Source organism: Hemicordylus capensis, chromosome 3, assembly GCF_027244095.1.
Source record: "Hemicordylus capensis ecotype Gifberg chromosome 3, rHemCap1.1.pri, whole genome shotgun sequence".
Classification (NCBI taxonomy): Eukaryota; Metazoa; Chordata; class Lepidosauria; order Squamata; family Cordylidae; genus Hemicordylus; species Hemicordylus capensis.
In genome coordinates this window covers 296,589,077-296,605,680 of record NC_069659.1, presented here as the reverse complement: position 1 = coordinate 296,605,680, position 16,604 = coordinate 296,589,077, and the positions used below count along the sequence as shown (strand labels likewise).

Genomic DNA, 16,604 nt, shown 5'->3' with positions numbered 1-16,604 from the left:
TATGAATATGACAAATATTTATATACCGCTTTTCAATGAAAGTTCCCAAAGTGGTTTACATAGAAAGACAGACAGACGGACAGACAGATAGATAGAGCAGCTCTCTGTCCTCAAAGGGCTCACAGTCTAAAACAAAGAAACTTAAGTTAGATACCAGCAACAGCCACTGAAGGGATGTTGTGCTGGGGATGGATAGGTCCAGTTGGTCTCCCCTTGCTAAATAAAGAGAAGGTTCCCCTTGCTCAGTTAGCAACTGAATAAACTCCCTTAAAATTTCAACAATATGACTAGGAGAAGAGATATGGAGAAAGGAAATGGCACATTTTGCACCACAAGTTCATATGCCCCTTCCCTTTCATTTCCTTCCCTTTTGGAAGGGTAGTGTGGTCATTTTCTCTTAAATCTATTCTGATTAACTTTCTTGATTCTTTGGTGCCAGAAGGGCTTATGTGGCTTCTGAGCTGCAGTCTGGCCAGTCTTATGTGTGTATATTACAAGAATTACATGGGTGAACGCTGCTTTTAGGGATTATAGAGATATGAGCTGGGAGCATGGCTGTCAGATTGACTATTCAAAACATTCTGGGACCCCATAGAGTTGAGAGGGTTGTGCTGTGTTACTTGATAATCTCCAGCAACCACAGGCAAATTCAACAGTAGTAAACTGGTGGGACTTGTAAAGCTAAGGAGAAAAGGTGTGACAGTTACAAAAATGGAACCACATGCAAGAAGTATTTGAGAGAGAGAGAGAGAGAGAGAGAGAGAGAGAGAGATGGATGAATGCTATAATTTGGTAGAATTGTGGTCGGAAGAGACAAAAGTCCATCTAGTTTGACCTCATGCCCAAAGACAGCAGTCTTAAATAATCCAGACCAGACATGCTGTGAGCAGAGAGCAGATGTTCTGCACAAAACTGTCTACAGAACAAATAGTTCTCAATGACCCCCAAAACTGATCCAAGTCACAGAGAAATACAATATTATCCCCCCCCCACACACACACTTTATTTAAGCAAGTGGAAATTTCAAAATGTGATAAATTGGTATCTGCAGAAACTAACTTAGCACAAGTTAACTCAAACAAATTAGCCAAAATACTCAATAAAGGTAAAGTGTGCTGTTGTGTCAGTGTCAGCTTCTGGCAACCACAGAGCCCTGTGGTTGTCTTTGGTAGAATACAGGAGGGGGATAGCAAAAACCTTCTAACCCAACTGACCTTGGAAAAATTCCATCAGTTAAGGTGATCAATGAGATCCCATATGAGCTAAACCTGTCCATCAAATTTTCCAAAAGGATTTTTCTCCCCAATTATCATGCCACATAGTACATGCCACAAAGTGGAGGGGAAACTCGAGATAATTGACAGGATGAGAAAAACCTTCTTGATCTGAATGCTTCTCAATAGAAGCACTACATGGAACTGACAAAGATGCTTCTAAATTCATCCAACTCTGGTGGAGTCTAAACTTTCTAATCTCTACTATCTCAGCAAAGGTATCACAACCAGCCATTTACTTGCATAACGTTTATTTGCAATTGCTTTTTAACAGGTGTTCCTTCAGGGCCTCGCAACGTGATCTCCATTGTCAATGAAACATCGATTATACTTGAATGGCATCCACCTCGGGAGACAGGAGGACGTGATGATGTGACCTACAACATTGTCTGCAAGAAGTGTCGCTCTGACCGCCGAAGCTGCTCCCGCTGCGATGACAATGTGGAATTCGTACCAAGACAGCTGGGGCTCACAGAAACCCGGGTCTTCATCAGTAACTTATGGGCCCACACGCCATATACCTTTGAGATCCAGGCTGTCAATGGAGTTTCCAACAAGAGCCCTTTCCCACCACAGCATGTCTCAGTGAACATCACCACCAATCAAGCTGGTAAGTCTCAGTTTAGAGACCACATATGTGATATGTTTTGTGATATGGAGAAGGGAAAGCTAGATTGCTGTAAATCATTGCATTTGCCTCTGTGATGTAAACACGATGTTGATTCAGCATTATCAAAGATTTACATTAGGCTGCTGGAAACATCTATTGCTTTTGTCAGTTTTCTTTGTCTTTGCTGTCTCCCACTTGTTAAAAGTATCAGTGGGGACATATCTCTCACCAGGTTATTCTATAATTAGACAACTCAGTCACCCAGATGATCATGGAGAAATGGATAGCCTGATGAAAATAGTTTCTGATCCCATCTTCTCCCATATAGTCTTGGAAGACTTGATACTTATGTAGTTGTTTTCTAAAGTGTTCCATGTATATTATCTCACTAATCTTTACAGTACCGTTATATTACCCTTTGATGTAAACTGCCCTGAGCCATTTTGGAAGGGCTATATAAATCAAATAAATAAATAAAACTAGACCAGTATTCTTATCCCCTTGTTTTGGCTGACATATTGTGCAATGTTACACCCATGGTGGAACATAACGTTTGTGCAGTTGTACAAATGCAAAAATTGTGCAGAGTTGTGTGACAGAGCTATCATGAAACTCCATTTCCACAATTGCACAAGGGTGCATGCGTAAGAGTGCTCTTGTGCAACTGTGCATACATTGCATGCCACTGCATGTGTAATGTTTCACAGAATCTTACCCATTAGAAGTGGGGCTAAGAGTTAATGGCTTACTTAAGAATATCTGGAGAACTTTGGGGAGCTGAGATTGAACTGGGAGGGAGATTCCCAGCTTCGAGCACACACTCTTAACCCCTACACCATATCACACTTCCGTAGAGTGTACTTGGGGATCTTGTTCAGGAATACATGTGTGAGTGTACCAGCTTAAAAGAATAAAATAACTCATCTCAGTAACTTCAGCTGCATGAATAAATTGGGTGCATGGCCAGGAGTGCATGAGGTGCTATTGTCTTGCTGTTCTGTGCTCTGTGTGCAGCACCAATATGTTCTTTAGATGCTTAGAAGTGTTGATATTCCCTTGTTAGTTTTTCTTTATGATATATGCTAAGCTTGCATATGAAACAGTATTTTTAAAGGTACAATTAGAATCAAATTGTCTCTTAAATGCAGGCATAATTTAACTTGCAACCCCACCGTGAGAATGGAACTGTGGACTGTTTGGTTCTAGGCCTTTTCTTTGGTAGATCACTTCTGCTAAGAATTTATACTCTGGGCTGATGTTAGTCTCAGTTCTAAACATTTTCTCAATACTGTGACCAGAGAGTCCAGACAACCTGGCCAGCACTGCTAAATGTAAAGGGGAAAGGGTTGTATCTCTTATCAGTAAAGGTGCCACAGGCACTGGCCGGTAGGCGCCTATGCCATTCACACCACCGCGTTCCACGTGGTAGTATTCAAAATCACAATCACAATGTGATTATTATGCTGTGATGGGGAAAACTGCAACTTCTGAGGGACAGAATAGTGTAGTTTGAGTGCTGGGACTATGAGATTATGACAGCAGAAGCCCTAACTTGAGGGAAGACACCTGGGCCCCACATTACGAGGGAAGATATCACACTTTTAACAAATCATATAAGAAGACCCTTACTTTCTTTGTCTCTCCTTCCATACATTTCCTCACAAATTCATGTTTAATAACCAGGAGTTGTCTTGGAGAAATTACTGCTGAATGTCAGAAGTGGAGGAGAGATATAAAAGGAAGCTAGAGTAGGTAGCCAGATGGTAGTGGATCTGTGAAGCCCTTGAGCTTGTGCACGCATGTACTATACATGAAGCTAAGTGGAAGGTGGGGAGGCACAGCTGCCAAGTGGTGACCCTGGCCTAATGCTTAATGAAGGGAAGAATTGACAGTAGAAGGCAACAATAGGTGGCAATCTGTTTGGTTCGGCTACCAAAAGGGGATAGTAATTTCAGCTTTGTATGATACATGTAAAATGGGAAGTCTTTGTTGGTTCCACTCCCCTGGGATAGTTCGGAACAAAAAGTGGCATAAATATTTTAGCATCCCATCTCTGGAGAATAAGAATTCTGTCAGGCTGTCATGTTAGGTTTGTGCAGAGATGTCACTTCTATCTCTGACCAAGTACAATTCAACCTGCCACTTGTATCTGGGCTCTTGTTGTCTGTTCTGCCTGCTTGCTCCTCCCACTCTCCATGATGACATTTACCTACCCACCCATCTGCTCCTCCATCCATTTGTAGTGGCCTCTCTTCAGAAAGCAAAGGGGCCTAGAGGTGGCCTCAACATGAGCAGGTCACACACCCCCTTCGGTCTATTGTCTAGGTCTGCATCCCCCAAAGCACTATCTAGTCCTATTCTGCCCATCCTCCTCCTTGTGCGTTGATCCTTGCCTTTGTTATCCTTTCAGACGTTGTTTCATATGCTTCTTTTGTGCCTGCCTGCCAGTCACTCTGTTTTCCATCTGTCCATCCACTTTCCTCTCCTTCTCTGTTTCTAGCACAAAGCCATGGCTATTAAAAGTCGATATATTTGCATTGTATTGGGACATGCTCTGTAATTATCAAACTGAAATGCATTTGCTTTCAGTGCATTACGCCTGTGAGCAGTGTTTGAGAGACCACAAAGATAAAATAAATATTTGGCAGTTAGATACGAGGTGTTAACATTCAGCACTTGTTTAAGCAGGTTGAAATGGGGTGCCAAGCACTGGAAGCATTTAAAGGGAGGTTAATGGAAATGCACAGGCGGAATAGATTGTGCCGATTTGGCACTGACTCAGTCACTGATGCTTAACAATTTAGTTTTGCTGGCCTCCCTTTTTTGTTTTGCTGCTGACCTAAAAATGCAATATATTTCTGACTGCAAGAGTTACTGCCTAAGCAGACAATAACAGAAAAGGCATGTTATTATAGGCAGCTGTATCTCCATACACCGACTTTCAATGGGATTGTGCATTCAGAATCTGCATGGACTTTATTAAAATCATGCATGCATGAAAAGGGAAAAAGCAGACTCCAAGTAATGACAAATGATGGAGAAAATTGTATGCTCTGAGTTCATAAAAATAGTATTTATGTCAATTCTCTTCCCTTTAATTAGCCTAATTAAACATTTTTAACAGAAACAAACTTGGCTGCCTTTCTCAGGTTCATAAGAACTGATCAGTACCCTTGTCTTAACCATCTGTTTGTCCATTCACCCATATATCCATCTCCACACTACCCTTCTTTTCATCCCTTGGTAACAGCTATCTCCCCATCTGTCCATCTTGCCATCCAAATAACCCTCCACCCATTGAGTTTCTGCTTAATTGCTTGCATGTTCAGGGCTCCCTTCCATTCTTTGGATTTTGTTGCTGTGTGGGCCTGGGTGCCTCTCTAAATGGTGCCTCCCAGAATTGAGAACTTCTGTAGTGATCACAGATTTGCCCATTGGCCTGAAAGGTTATTGCTGTGTGAAATGCACTAACTGTGCCTGTTCCCAGAACATACAGGGTTGTAAAATAAACGTGTAGCACATTGAATTGCCTGTGTGAGCAAGCTGCAGTCACAGGTGTAAATGAATACAAGGTGGCCTTGACCCGGTGTTGTAGGGTTGTTGTTGTTGTTGTTGTTGTTGTTTACACAGTCAGACAGGTGTTATTGACTGGTTTGTTTTATCCAGATAGCGAGTCCTTCCCAAGGACCTGGGATGGCTGAATTTTATTATCAGTGTTGTTGCTGTTATTATAATAGATATTTTCGCAGAATATAGGCTGTTCCCAGTAAAGTTGCTTTTTGTAATTGCGTGATGGTGATTTCTGTGGCCTCTATGGAGTTGAAGTGCACTTCAAGGTCTTTTGGAACTGCACCCAGGGTGCCAATTACTACTGGGATTATTTTGGTCTTCTTCTGCCACAGCCTTTCAATTTCAGTTTGTAGATCTTTGTATTTTGTGATTTTTTTCTGTTTCTTTTTCTTCTATTCTGCTATTACCTGGTATTGCTATGTCGATTATTTTGACTTGTTTTTCTTTCTTCTTGACTACAGTTATATCTGGTGTATTGTGTGGCAGATGTTTGTCTGTTTGTAGTTGGAAGTCCCATAATATTTTTGCATCTTCATTTTCTACAACCTTTTCAATTGTAGGGTCCCACCAATTTTTGGCTACAGGTGGCTTGTATCTTTTGCAGATGTTCCAGTGTATCATCCCTGCTACCTTGTCATGCCTTTGTTTGTAGTCAGTCTGTGCGATCATTTTACAACAGCTGATTAGGTGGTCCACTGTTTCATCTGATTCTTTACAAAGGCGGCACTTGATGTTTGTTGATTTTTCTACTTTTGATCTCACTGCATTTGTCCTTAGTGCTTGTTCTTGTGCAGCCAATATTAAACCCTCGGTTTCTTTCTTCAAGTTGCCATTCTTAAGCCATTGCCAGGTCTTGGTGATGTCTGATTTTCCACTTATTTTGTGCAAATATTGACCATGCAGTGGCTTCTTTTTCCATTTTTCTGCTCAGTTCTTGACTTGTTCTTTCTTGTATGCCTGCTTTGTTTCATTGGTGTTGAATAGTTTCTCGTTATTGAGCATTTTAAGTGCATCTTCTTCACTGTCCTTTATATATTCTTCAAGGCCTTTTTTCTCCTCCTCTACTATTTGATGGACTTGCAGCATTCCTCTTCCACCTGAGCTGCGAGGGAGGTATAGCCTATCTACATCACTGCGGGGGTACAGAGCATTATTATTATTATTATTATTATTATTATTATTATTATTATTCAGAAAGATTGGTTCTGTATATTGGCTTGCTTTCTATGGACACTCAAATGCCATCTAGATTAGGTATCAAAACGGAAAAAGGAATTTTTCACTTTAAGTTTTTGCAATACTGACCTGGGTTAGTGGGTATTTGTCACAATTTACCATTTCCGACAAATCCCTGTTTTGCTATTTTGCCAAAAGATTTCCATCCCTTTTAAGTACTTCTGCATATCACTCTCAAATGGACATAGGGTAGGCTTTTCCAATGTGCTCAATGTTCACCTAATTCTATCCCCTAGCAGCCGTTTGAATTTTTATAATTGAACTTGAGGGCTCAACCCTATCTTTTTGGGGGGGGGGGATGAAATCATCTAGTCCATAATCCTTTCTCTTTGAAAATGAGGGGCAGCTTTGGCAACTTTTAGGATGCAGCCACACATCTATTGAACTACTTGTGCATTCTAATGGAAGATGGGATCCTCTGTCTTTTCAATTATATATAACCTTTTGCATGGTCTTGCAAGGAAAATCTGCCTGTATAGTTTGAGCGGATTAATTCATTGTCCAAGGTTACCACTTCACAGAACAGAATTTAAAACAGTATCCCTCTCATTAATGGGTGCTTTCCAGACTAGACCCTACAACAGGGTCAGGACAAATCTCGGAAGTGTGCTTCCACACTTCCTGTGTTGTGACACCGCAGACCCTATGCGGACAGCAGGGTGCCATTCACATTTCCAATGCCTTGTTGCAAATTTAATCGCTGTGATATAGAGCAAGGATGTTGTATATCCGGTGTGGAAAAGTTGCTGTTTTTCCGGGTTGTTAGTTTCTGTGAGACTGCTCCCCCTGCTGTTTATGTTCCGAATGCAACTTGCCCAAACGGAGGCATTTTGCTGCTGATGAGCAGCTAGTCTGGAAAGCAGCATGGATTGCCAGTTTGCTTCTTTATACATTAAAGGGTCTCCTCACTCCTCTGACCATTGACACAAACTGCTACTCTGAAAGCTGAAATGTAGAAATGGCAGTGGCTAAAGAAACTCATTTTACAAGTGGCTAAACATGCTGCCCTTTTCCAGGGAAATGTTCTGAGACTGGACCAGTCTTCATCATTTCACCAGTCTTCATCTCACCTGCCATATGTAAGGAGGTTTAATTTTATATAGTATGCTCGTGGTCCAGGGCTGCTCAGCGTTGGCCCTCCTGCAGATGTTGGCCTGGAACTCACATAATCACTGACTATTGTCCATGGTCACTGGGGATTATGGGAGTTGTAATGCAAAAACACCTGGGGGACCAAATTTGAGCAGGCCTGTCTTGGACCATGGAATTTAAAATAAAATTGTAAGATTTCCCCATTCCCCTAAACACTAGCAACCTGGACCAAGGCTGGTCAAGAGAAGACCCTCTGTGCCATCAGAGCAGCTTAGCTAATGACAGCCAAAGAGGGCCATCACATCAGAGGGCCTTTGCAAGGCCAGGCAGCTGACTTGCTTGCAAGAATAACACAAACTTACTATGACATTCAATCAGGCAATGACATCAACAGTAATAAAAGCTCAGGAGGCGATTCTAAGAATGTGTATCCCCTTACTTCTAAGTAATTGCATTTGGGTTTGGGACATAAATTGATTTGAATCTAGGAAGTGGGAAAGAGCTGGACTGGTAACGATACTCATGGTCTGTTCTATTGACAGGCCTGGAGCTAGTTTTATATACCCTTGATACATTGCAAAATCAAATAAACTGGAGCAGCTGCCAGTATTAGAGGAAACAGAACTAGTTTCAAGCCAGAAGAGCCGGGGATTGGGTTACTTTTAACCTTTCTTTATGTTTAACTTACTGTAACAAATAGATTATAATGGTGATAGCCTGTGGGAGAGATTTTTCAAGCTGTTTGTATGATTTAGAAGCTTAACAGCCCACTCCTCAATGAAGTTAAATCAGGGCTCTTGGATTTAAGATGACATAGTCAGTTGGCTTCAATTTGACTTCACCAAGATTAAATTGGCTTCAATCCAAGTAGCTTTGACTTAAGTGAGTTTGTGCACAGGGCTGGATCCTATTTTATCAAGTTACACAGACCTTTCATTTCAGGTCTTCCAAATGCTTATTTTGGAGCTGTCTGTGGAATATTCCAAAGTATGTGGAGGGACAGATATGTGAATATGACTAGGAATTTTGTACCAAAGGCCATATTGTACCAAAGATAACAGCCATGATCCACAAAGGTTTGTGTATCCAAGTCGTATGTTTAAGGGATCTCCTCTTCCTTCTTCTTTTAGTACTGCAGTTTTTACCTTATATCGCCTTTCAACTTTTTTTTAATATTTGGGAGAACTTTCAAAAGAAGCTTGTGAGAGGATGAAGTGTTTATTTCCAAAAATGGCAGGGGGCTGTGGGTGGGGATATGTTAGGGTGCTAACTAAAACATCCAAATGATTTTTTAAAACCCTTGTTCAGTGTTCTCTCTAATGTTTTTCAGCTGTGTGTGGAATGAGTTTTGTTCTGGGTGGCAGTATCAAGGCAGTGTGTGCACACATGCATTCAGAGTGGGGCCTTCCTGATTCAACCTGAGCGGGATCTAAACAGCATCTTAAAAGAGCAGCTGTAAGGCAGACAGAGAACAAGCTAAACCCACCAACCGGGGAGGGTGAGCTCCAAGACAGCCCTCGTGGCCCCCACTACCACTGTATCATCCATCTATTTTACCATTCCAGACAGGTAAATGCCACTAACATGGGATGGGGCCCAGGTAAAGTCTACTGTGCTGGGCGAGGCTTCCCCAGCCTCCTATCAGCTGGACGCTCATGGAAGGCATCATGCTTGCCTCTGGCAATGAGGACTGCTTTAAAATAGGATTTATTTACCCCTCCCAAAACATTCTGCTTACTCAGCTAACTAAATCCACCTCCCAGCTACTCATAGCCAAGTTGTGACCAGCAAAAGCCAATTGATAAAACCTAACACAGTCTCTGTTCTGATGAGGGTGAAAACCTACCTGCTCAACAGCCTGTCAGAGTGAGAGGTAAAAATTGCCTCATGGTCCCCATGAAGGGCAACCAGCACTAAGCCTGGAGAAAATGAAAAGATAGTTGGGAGGGTGCAACCACCATCACACCCTGAACCACATGAGCCTAAAATGGCTGCTCTATAAATATCCCCCATTCCCACCTCCTGTGTGGTAGCAAGCATGACTTGTCCCCTTAGCTAAACAGGGTCCACCCTGGTTGCATATGAAAGGGAGACTAGAAGTGTGAGCACTGTAAGATATTCCCCTTAGGGGATGGAGCCACTCTGGGAAGAACATCTAGGTTCCAAGTTCCCTCCCTGGTGGCATCTCCAAGATAGGGCTGAGCGAGATTCCTGCCTGCAACCTTGGAGAAGCTACTGCCAATCTGTGTAGACCAGGCCTGCTCAACTTCGGCCCTCCTGCAGATGTTGGCCTACAATTCCCATAATCCCTGGCTATTGGCTGCTGTGGCTGAGAATTATGGGAGTTGTAGTCCAAAAACAGCTGGGGGGCCTAAGTTGAGCAGGCCTGGTGTAGACAATATTGAGCAAGATGGGCCAATGGTCTGACTCTGTATATGGCAGCTTCCTATGTTCCTATGAGGCAGGGCTATGAAAGATTGTAATACTAATGGGGAAATAGCCCTTTAATGTCTCAGCGCAAATACCCTCCTCACATCGAGAGAGACCAGTTGGCCCAAATGTATCCAAATTGAAGGAATACCTGGTTTCATATTACCATGTACATGTACATGTGAATCTTCTTTATTCAAAACAGTACTGATTTGTAAGGTGTTTATGGCTAATCTTGTCATGATAACTTCACCTTTGTGGTCTTACTGGTGTTGGTGGGGACGTGGAATCATTTAAATTATAGACTAGAGCACGTTTTTGACGCGAATGAGTATTTTGGTGCATTTGCTGTTAAACTCTTAGCAGTTTAGACTTCATGTGGTCTAAAAATCACCCAAACAAGAACAAAAAGGCCACTGCATACTTACTGTGACTGATGCAGACTGGAGTGCCTACAACCTTATTCACTACTCCATTCCCTTTAATCCCAATGTGACTAGAAATTGAGAGTGACTGGAGGATCACAGGTTTAGGAAATGGATTTCCACTGAAAGTGAGGGAGATTTGCATCCTGCAGCTTAAGCTTTAGTGGCTTGGAGCATTGTGACTTGCACCACAGCAGCTGAAACATGATTCCGTGCCATGGAACTGGGCTGCCTTTGACAGGCTCTACTGTCCCTCCTGAGACACTCCAGTCCTCTCCTTTTGTGGTGGATAATATATCTTTGCACTGACCTCTATATCTCCTATGGACCCAAAAGGAGATGATGTGCAAGGAGACAGGAGGGGTACATAGGTGTATAGGAAGCTGCCTTATACCTAGGCAGACCATTGGTCCAGTAGCAGCTGGTGCGGATGCCGTGTGGTGGGGGGGGGCAGTGAGCAGCGCCTTTAAGGGTAAATTAATAGGTGCTTACCTCTGCTCTAACTGCACCTGAACACTGCTTGGAGCATCAGCACGCTCCTCCCAGCACCCCCTGCAGTGGGGAATTGCTGCCGCCATTCACCTGGCCACTGGCGGGGGATTGACTCTGTGGAGGCCAGATGAGTGGCAGAGTCAGTCCCCTGCTGCAATGGGCAGTGCACTGCTGCTGAGCAGTGTCCAGGTACGGCAAGAGTAACTGCTGAGCAGTGTCCAGGTACAGCCAGGTACAGTAAACACCAGTGTTCCCTCCAACAGGGATTCCCAGATGTTGTTGACTAGAACTCCTATAATCCCCATCCAAAGGCCACTGTAGCTGGGAATGCTGGGAGTTGTAGTGAACAACCTCTGGGAATCCCTGTTAGAGGGATCAGTGGTAAATACCTATTCAAGTAAAGTGTGCCGTCAAGTCAGTTTCAACTGCTGGCGCCCACAGAGCCCTGTGGTTGTCTTTAGTCTTTGGAGGGGTTTACCATTGCCTCCCCCCGAGCAGTATGATATGATGCCTTTCAGCATCTTCCTATATCGCTGCTGCCTGATATAGTAGCAGTGAGGATTCAAACCAGCAACCTTCTGCTTGTTAGTCAAGCATTTCCCCGCTGCACCTATTAGCTTACCCTTAATGGTGCCTCTCACCACCACCACTGCATTGTTCTATCTAGCTCAGTATTGTCTATACTGACAGGCAGCAGCTCTCCAAGATTTCAGGCAAGGGCCTTTCTCAGACCTACCTGGAGATTCCAGGGATTGAACCTGGGGCTTTCTGCATGCAGAGCCGATGCTCTGCCATTGAACTATGGCCCCGTCCCTGCCCGTGATTTTGTTCTGCCATTGTGGCACAGAAGCTAGGGACAAAAGCATCGGTACGGCAGTGCCAGAAACACTCCTGGGACAGCCTCTGATGTGATGCAAGGCAACAAGGTGTTCGAATGCACCAAATCTTACATGTAAGATCAGACTGTGAAGTTTGGAAAACCACCAAATAAATGGATGGTTTGGTTAAAAATCCAATGGATGTTTATTAAAGCTAGAGCTGAGTCAAGTTTGATTCATTCTGCGGCCTCTAGTTAAGTTGTTTAATCAAAGCAAGTGCTGTATGGAAGTCTTAAGTGTAGGGTGCCTTACCAGAACCTATGTTACTGTTGCTGCCCCTTCACTCTGGAACTCTCTGCCCCCCCCCCCCCCGATTTGGTTTGCCTCCTTCCTTTCAACCTTTAAAACTTTATTAAAGACATTTCTTTTCCGCCAGGTGTTTGACTTTAAGTGGTTTAAAAAAATAATAATAATCTTGGGTGCTATTCTTGTTTTGTACACCACCCTGAGTCTGTGCATTGGGCGGTATATTAAATCTCTTAATAAATAATAAAAATAAATATTATCAGCCCCTGGCTGGCAAAGTTGTTCACACATACCCTACTGTTAGCAGGGTGGTGAATTTCTTTCTCCTGATTCCTGTTTTGCTCTTGCATCTGTGAGATTTCACAAAGACATTTCCCCTTCAGTTTAATTCTTTCCCTTTGTGCATTGATGCTGGGCAATCCATCTGAATGAGCAAGAATGAGGCGGCCTCAGTCTTGCCGCCCGTCCACCTGCGCACCAATTTGACACTGATCATCTCTGCAGCATTCTCCATGTTAAACAGGCAGGAGCACCAGGGGGGTTTGTGAATGTGGCAATTAACAAAACAGCAATCAAGCTAAGTGTTTAATTCCGGAAAATTATCATCTTCTCTGAGCGGATGTGGAAAGATTTTTAAAAATTCAAAAACCAAGGATTAAATGTGCTGTGTAAACAAAGGCAGTACTGGACTGTCAACATCACCCACTAGAAAGAAGCAGCAGCACCTCACTAAGTGAATTCTTGAACACCCACAGGCTGCCTGACCCAAAGCAGGAAGAGCGACATAAAAATAAGATTCTGAGCATATACATTTGCTCTGAGGCCAATCCCCCTATCCTCAGCCCCCTCGTAGTTTCCATTGTATAGACATCATTTGCATGAGTGGGGCTGTAGCTCAGTGGCAGAGCAAGCAAATGATCCAAGCTTCAATTCCTGGCATCCCCAGGCAGTGTCCCAGATGGGACACAGTAAAGCTTTACTGTGGAAGGAAGTGATATAAGTTGGGACAAGTTATGACAAAAGTATATAAGGCACATATAAGGCTATATAAGTATAAATAAGCATAACATCAAAGTAAATCTGGGCCATTCACATTACTGCTTTTTATTGCAGTTGATTACAGTTTGTTAGGGTTTTTCAAATCTAGGCTTCTTCAAATGGGAGGCTTCATTCCATCCATCCAACCCATTTACAATACAGTCGCAGAGGAGTAGGGATGTGCATGAACCGGCAGATGGCCAGTTCGGCGGCAGCAGAGAGGCTACCTTTAAGGAGCAAGGAGGGTGCTCTTACCCCTCCCCCGCCGCGTTTCCCCCTGCCAGTGTGAAATGTGCATGCGCACCGGCCCTTCCGATCTGACACTGACTGGGGCAGCAAGAGGGTACGCTACCGCCCCATGCCAGCCATTTTGAGCACAGCGTCAGCAGGGGAAACATGGCGGGGTGGGTGGGTGGGTAAGAGCACCCTCCCTGCTCCTTAAAGGTAGCCCCCCGCCACTGGGCTGCCAGACCGGTCCGTGTACGTTCTCTACAGGGTAGACAAAGGAGCCATGTCTCTTGCTTCCTATTGGTGCATTCACCTGTGCCCAGGTATGCAAAGGAGCAAGTGTGTGCACATTCATGGTTTCCAGTTTTTTTAAAAATATATATTATTTTAAATATTTTTTCTCCCTGTGCTCTTGCACAAGCACATCTGCACGGGAGCACAATCCTGTGGTCCCTATTCTATCTGCTGTCACTTAGAGGTGCTTCAGCTTTTCAGTTCACATTGGGAGGGGGCGGGTAGCCCACACACCAGGTTCTACAAATGCGTACTTCTCTGGAATTTCCTCACTTTAAAATACAAAACCAGTGATCTTGCACAGCCCTGCCATCTTCCACTATCAGTGTGCCAATTTTCAGAGCTCTCTGCCCAGGCATTATATACTCTGAACTTGTTCTCTTTTTCCCATAGATGGCTGTGTTTCTTTGGTTTCAGAAGGTACTCTTGTGCAAATGTGCTACTTCAAAAAGATTTCTGACCTGTTTTCTTCCTTTTGCAATAGTGGGGGTGCACAGGATTATCTTGACACACACCCCCAATGCAAAAAGCTCAGAGAACAGTTATTGTGACTGCTATTAGGGGGGAAATTGCTAGAACTGCGGAAAGCAGCAGTGGACACCATTTTGTATTTCTGCCACTAGTTAGGAGCGCAGTAGACACAACCACTCCTAAGCGTCCTCTCTGACTTGCTTTAAAGACAACCTTGTGGTATTTGGATGAGTTATGGGAGCTGAAGCAGCGAAGTAGACAACTAGAGTGCAATTGGAGGAAGACTCGGCATGAGTCTGATCGGACACAACACAGAGTACATTTGAAGAGCTGTGCTCTGGCAGTATCGGCGGAAAAGATGCAGTTCTTTTCTGTCTGCATTGCTTCCACAAACTCATGTCCAGCTGAGTTGTCTAGGGTTGTGAGGAGGCTAGTATATACCCCTCCTCCTTGAATTTAAACCTGGAACCATCGGTTACTTGCTGTGACATTTTAAACGACTTTTTTATGGATAGAATTTCTCACATTCGGGCCGAGCTGGATTCCACAGTTATTGCAGAATCTACTGTGGAGGTGTCCAGCAACTCATCTTATGGGATTAGATTGGATCATTTTCAGTTTGTGACTCCTGAGGAAGTGGACAAACTGCTTTGGATTGTGCATCCTACAACCTGTTCTCTTGACCCTTGCCCAACTTGTCTTATCTCATCTGATAATTATATTATCAGAGAGGGTCTGGTAAATGTTATAAATGCTTCTATGAGGGAGGGCAGGATGCCTCCTTGTCTTAAGGAGGCTATTATTAGACCACTTTTGAAGAAAGCTGAACTGGATCCCTTGGAGTTAGCTAATTACAGACCTGTTTCTAACTTTCTATGGTTGGGCAAGGTGACTGAGCGTGTGGTGGCTTCTCAGCTCCAGGCAGTTTTGGATTATGCAGATTATCTAGACCCGTTTCAATCTGGCTTTCGTGTAGGCTTTTGAGTTGAGTCTGCTTTGGTTGGCCTGATGGATGATCTCCAATTGGCTATCTACAGAGGGAGTGTGACTCCGCTGATCCTCTTGGATCTCTCTGCAGCTTTCGGTACCATCGACCATGGTAGCCTTCTGGACTGCCTGAGAGGGGTGGGATTGGGTGGCGCTGTTTTACAATGGTTTTGCTCCTACCTCTGGTAGATTCCAGATGGTGTCACTTGAAGACTGTTGCTCTGCAAAGCCAGAACTGGAGTCCCACAAGTTTCCATTCTGTCTCCAATACTCTTTAACATCTACATGAAACCACTGAAAGAGATCATCAGGAGGTTTTGTGCCGGGTGTTATCAATATCCTTCTCCATGTTGACCTCATCAGGAAATGGCATATCTTCCCTAAATGCCTGCTTGGAGGTGGTAATGGGCTGGATGAGGGATAACAAACTGAAGTTTAATCCAAATAAGATGGAAGTTCTGACTGTGGGGGATCAGGACCCGAGAGGTGGTTTAGATCTGCTTCTTCTGGATGGGGTTACACTCTCCATGAAAGACAAGGTATGTAGCTTGGGAGTACTCCAGGACCCAAAGCTCTCCCTGGTTTCTCAGGTCGAGGTGGTGGCCAGGAGCACCTTTTATCAGCTTTGGCTGATATGTCAGTTACGTCCATTTCTAGAGGTGAATGAGCTTAAAACAGTGATACATATTCTGGTAACCTCCAGACTTGACTAGTGTAATGCACTCTGCGTGGGGCTGCCTTTGTATGTAGTCCAGAAACTACAATTGGTACATAATGTGGCATCCAGACTGGTCTCTGGGACAACATGAAGGGACATAAGAACATAAGACCAGCCCTGCTGGATCAGGCCCAAGGCCCATATAGTCCAGCATCCTGTTTTGCACAGTGGCCCACCAGATGCCGCTGGAAGCCACAGGCAGGAGTTGAAGGCATGCTCTCTCTCCTGCTGTTACTCCCATGCAACTGGTACTCAGAGGCATCCTGCCTTTGAGGCTGGAGGTGGCCCACAGCCCTCCGACTAGTAGCCGATGATAGACCTCTCCTCCATGAAGTTATCCAAACCCTCTCTTAAAGCCATCCAGGTTGTTGGCTGTCACCACATCTTGTGGCAGAGTATTCCACAAATGGATTATGCATTGCTTGAAAAAGTACTTCCATTTGTTGGTCCTAGATTTCCCACAATCAATTTCATGGGATGACCCCTAGTTCTAGTGTTATGTGAGAGGGAGGAGAATGTCTCTCTATCCACTTTCTCCACACCATGCATGATTTTATAGACCTCTATCATGTCTTCCCACAGTCGTCTTTTTTCTAAACTAAAAAGTTCCAGGTG

The 16,604-nt window shown here is 43.9% G+C and overlaps 1 protein-coding gene across 7 annotated transcripts in view; it reads left to right on the top strand.

Moving 5' to 3' along the window:
* The window catches only part of EPHB1 (EPH receptor B1), a 482,626-nt gene that overhangs the window by 362,098 nt on the left and 103,924 nt on the right, over nt 1–16,604 (top strand). For all 7 annotated transcript variants that reach the window (XM_053307812.1, XM_053307810.1, XM_053307811.1 and 4 more), the window contains exon 5: nt 1,549–1,884. In XM_053307812.1, the coding sequence (XP_053163787.1) occupies nt 1,549–1,884 (336 nt within the window). The remainder of the gene's footprint in view (nt 1–1,548; nt 1,885–16,604) is intronic.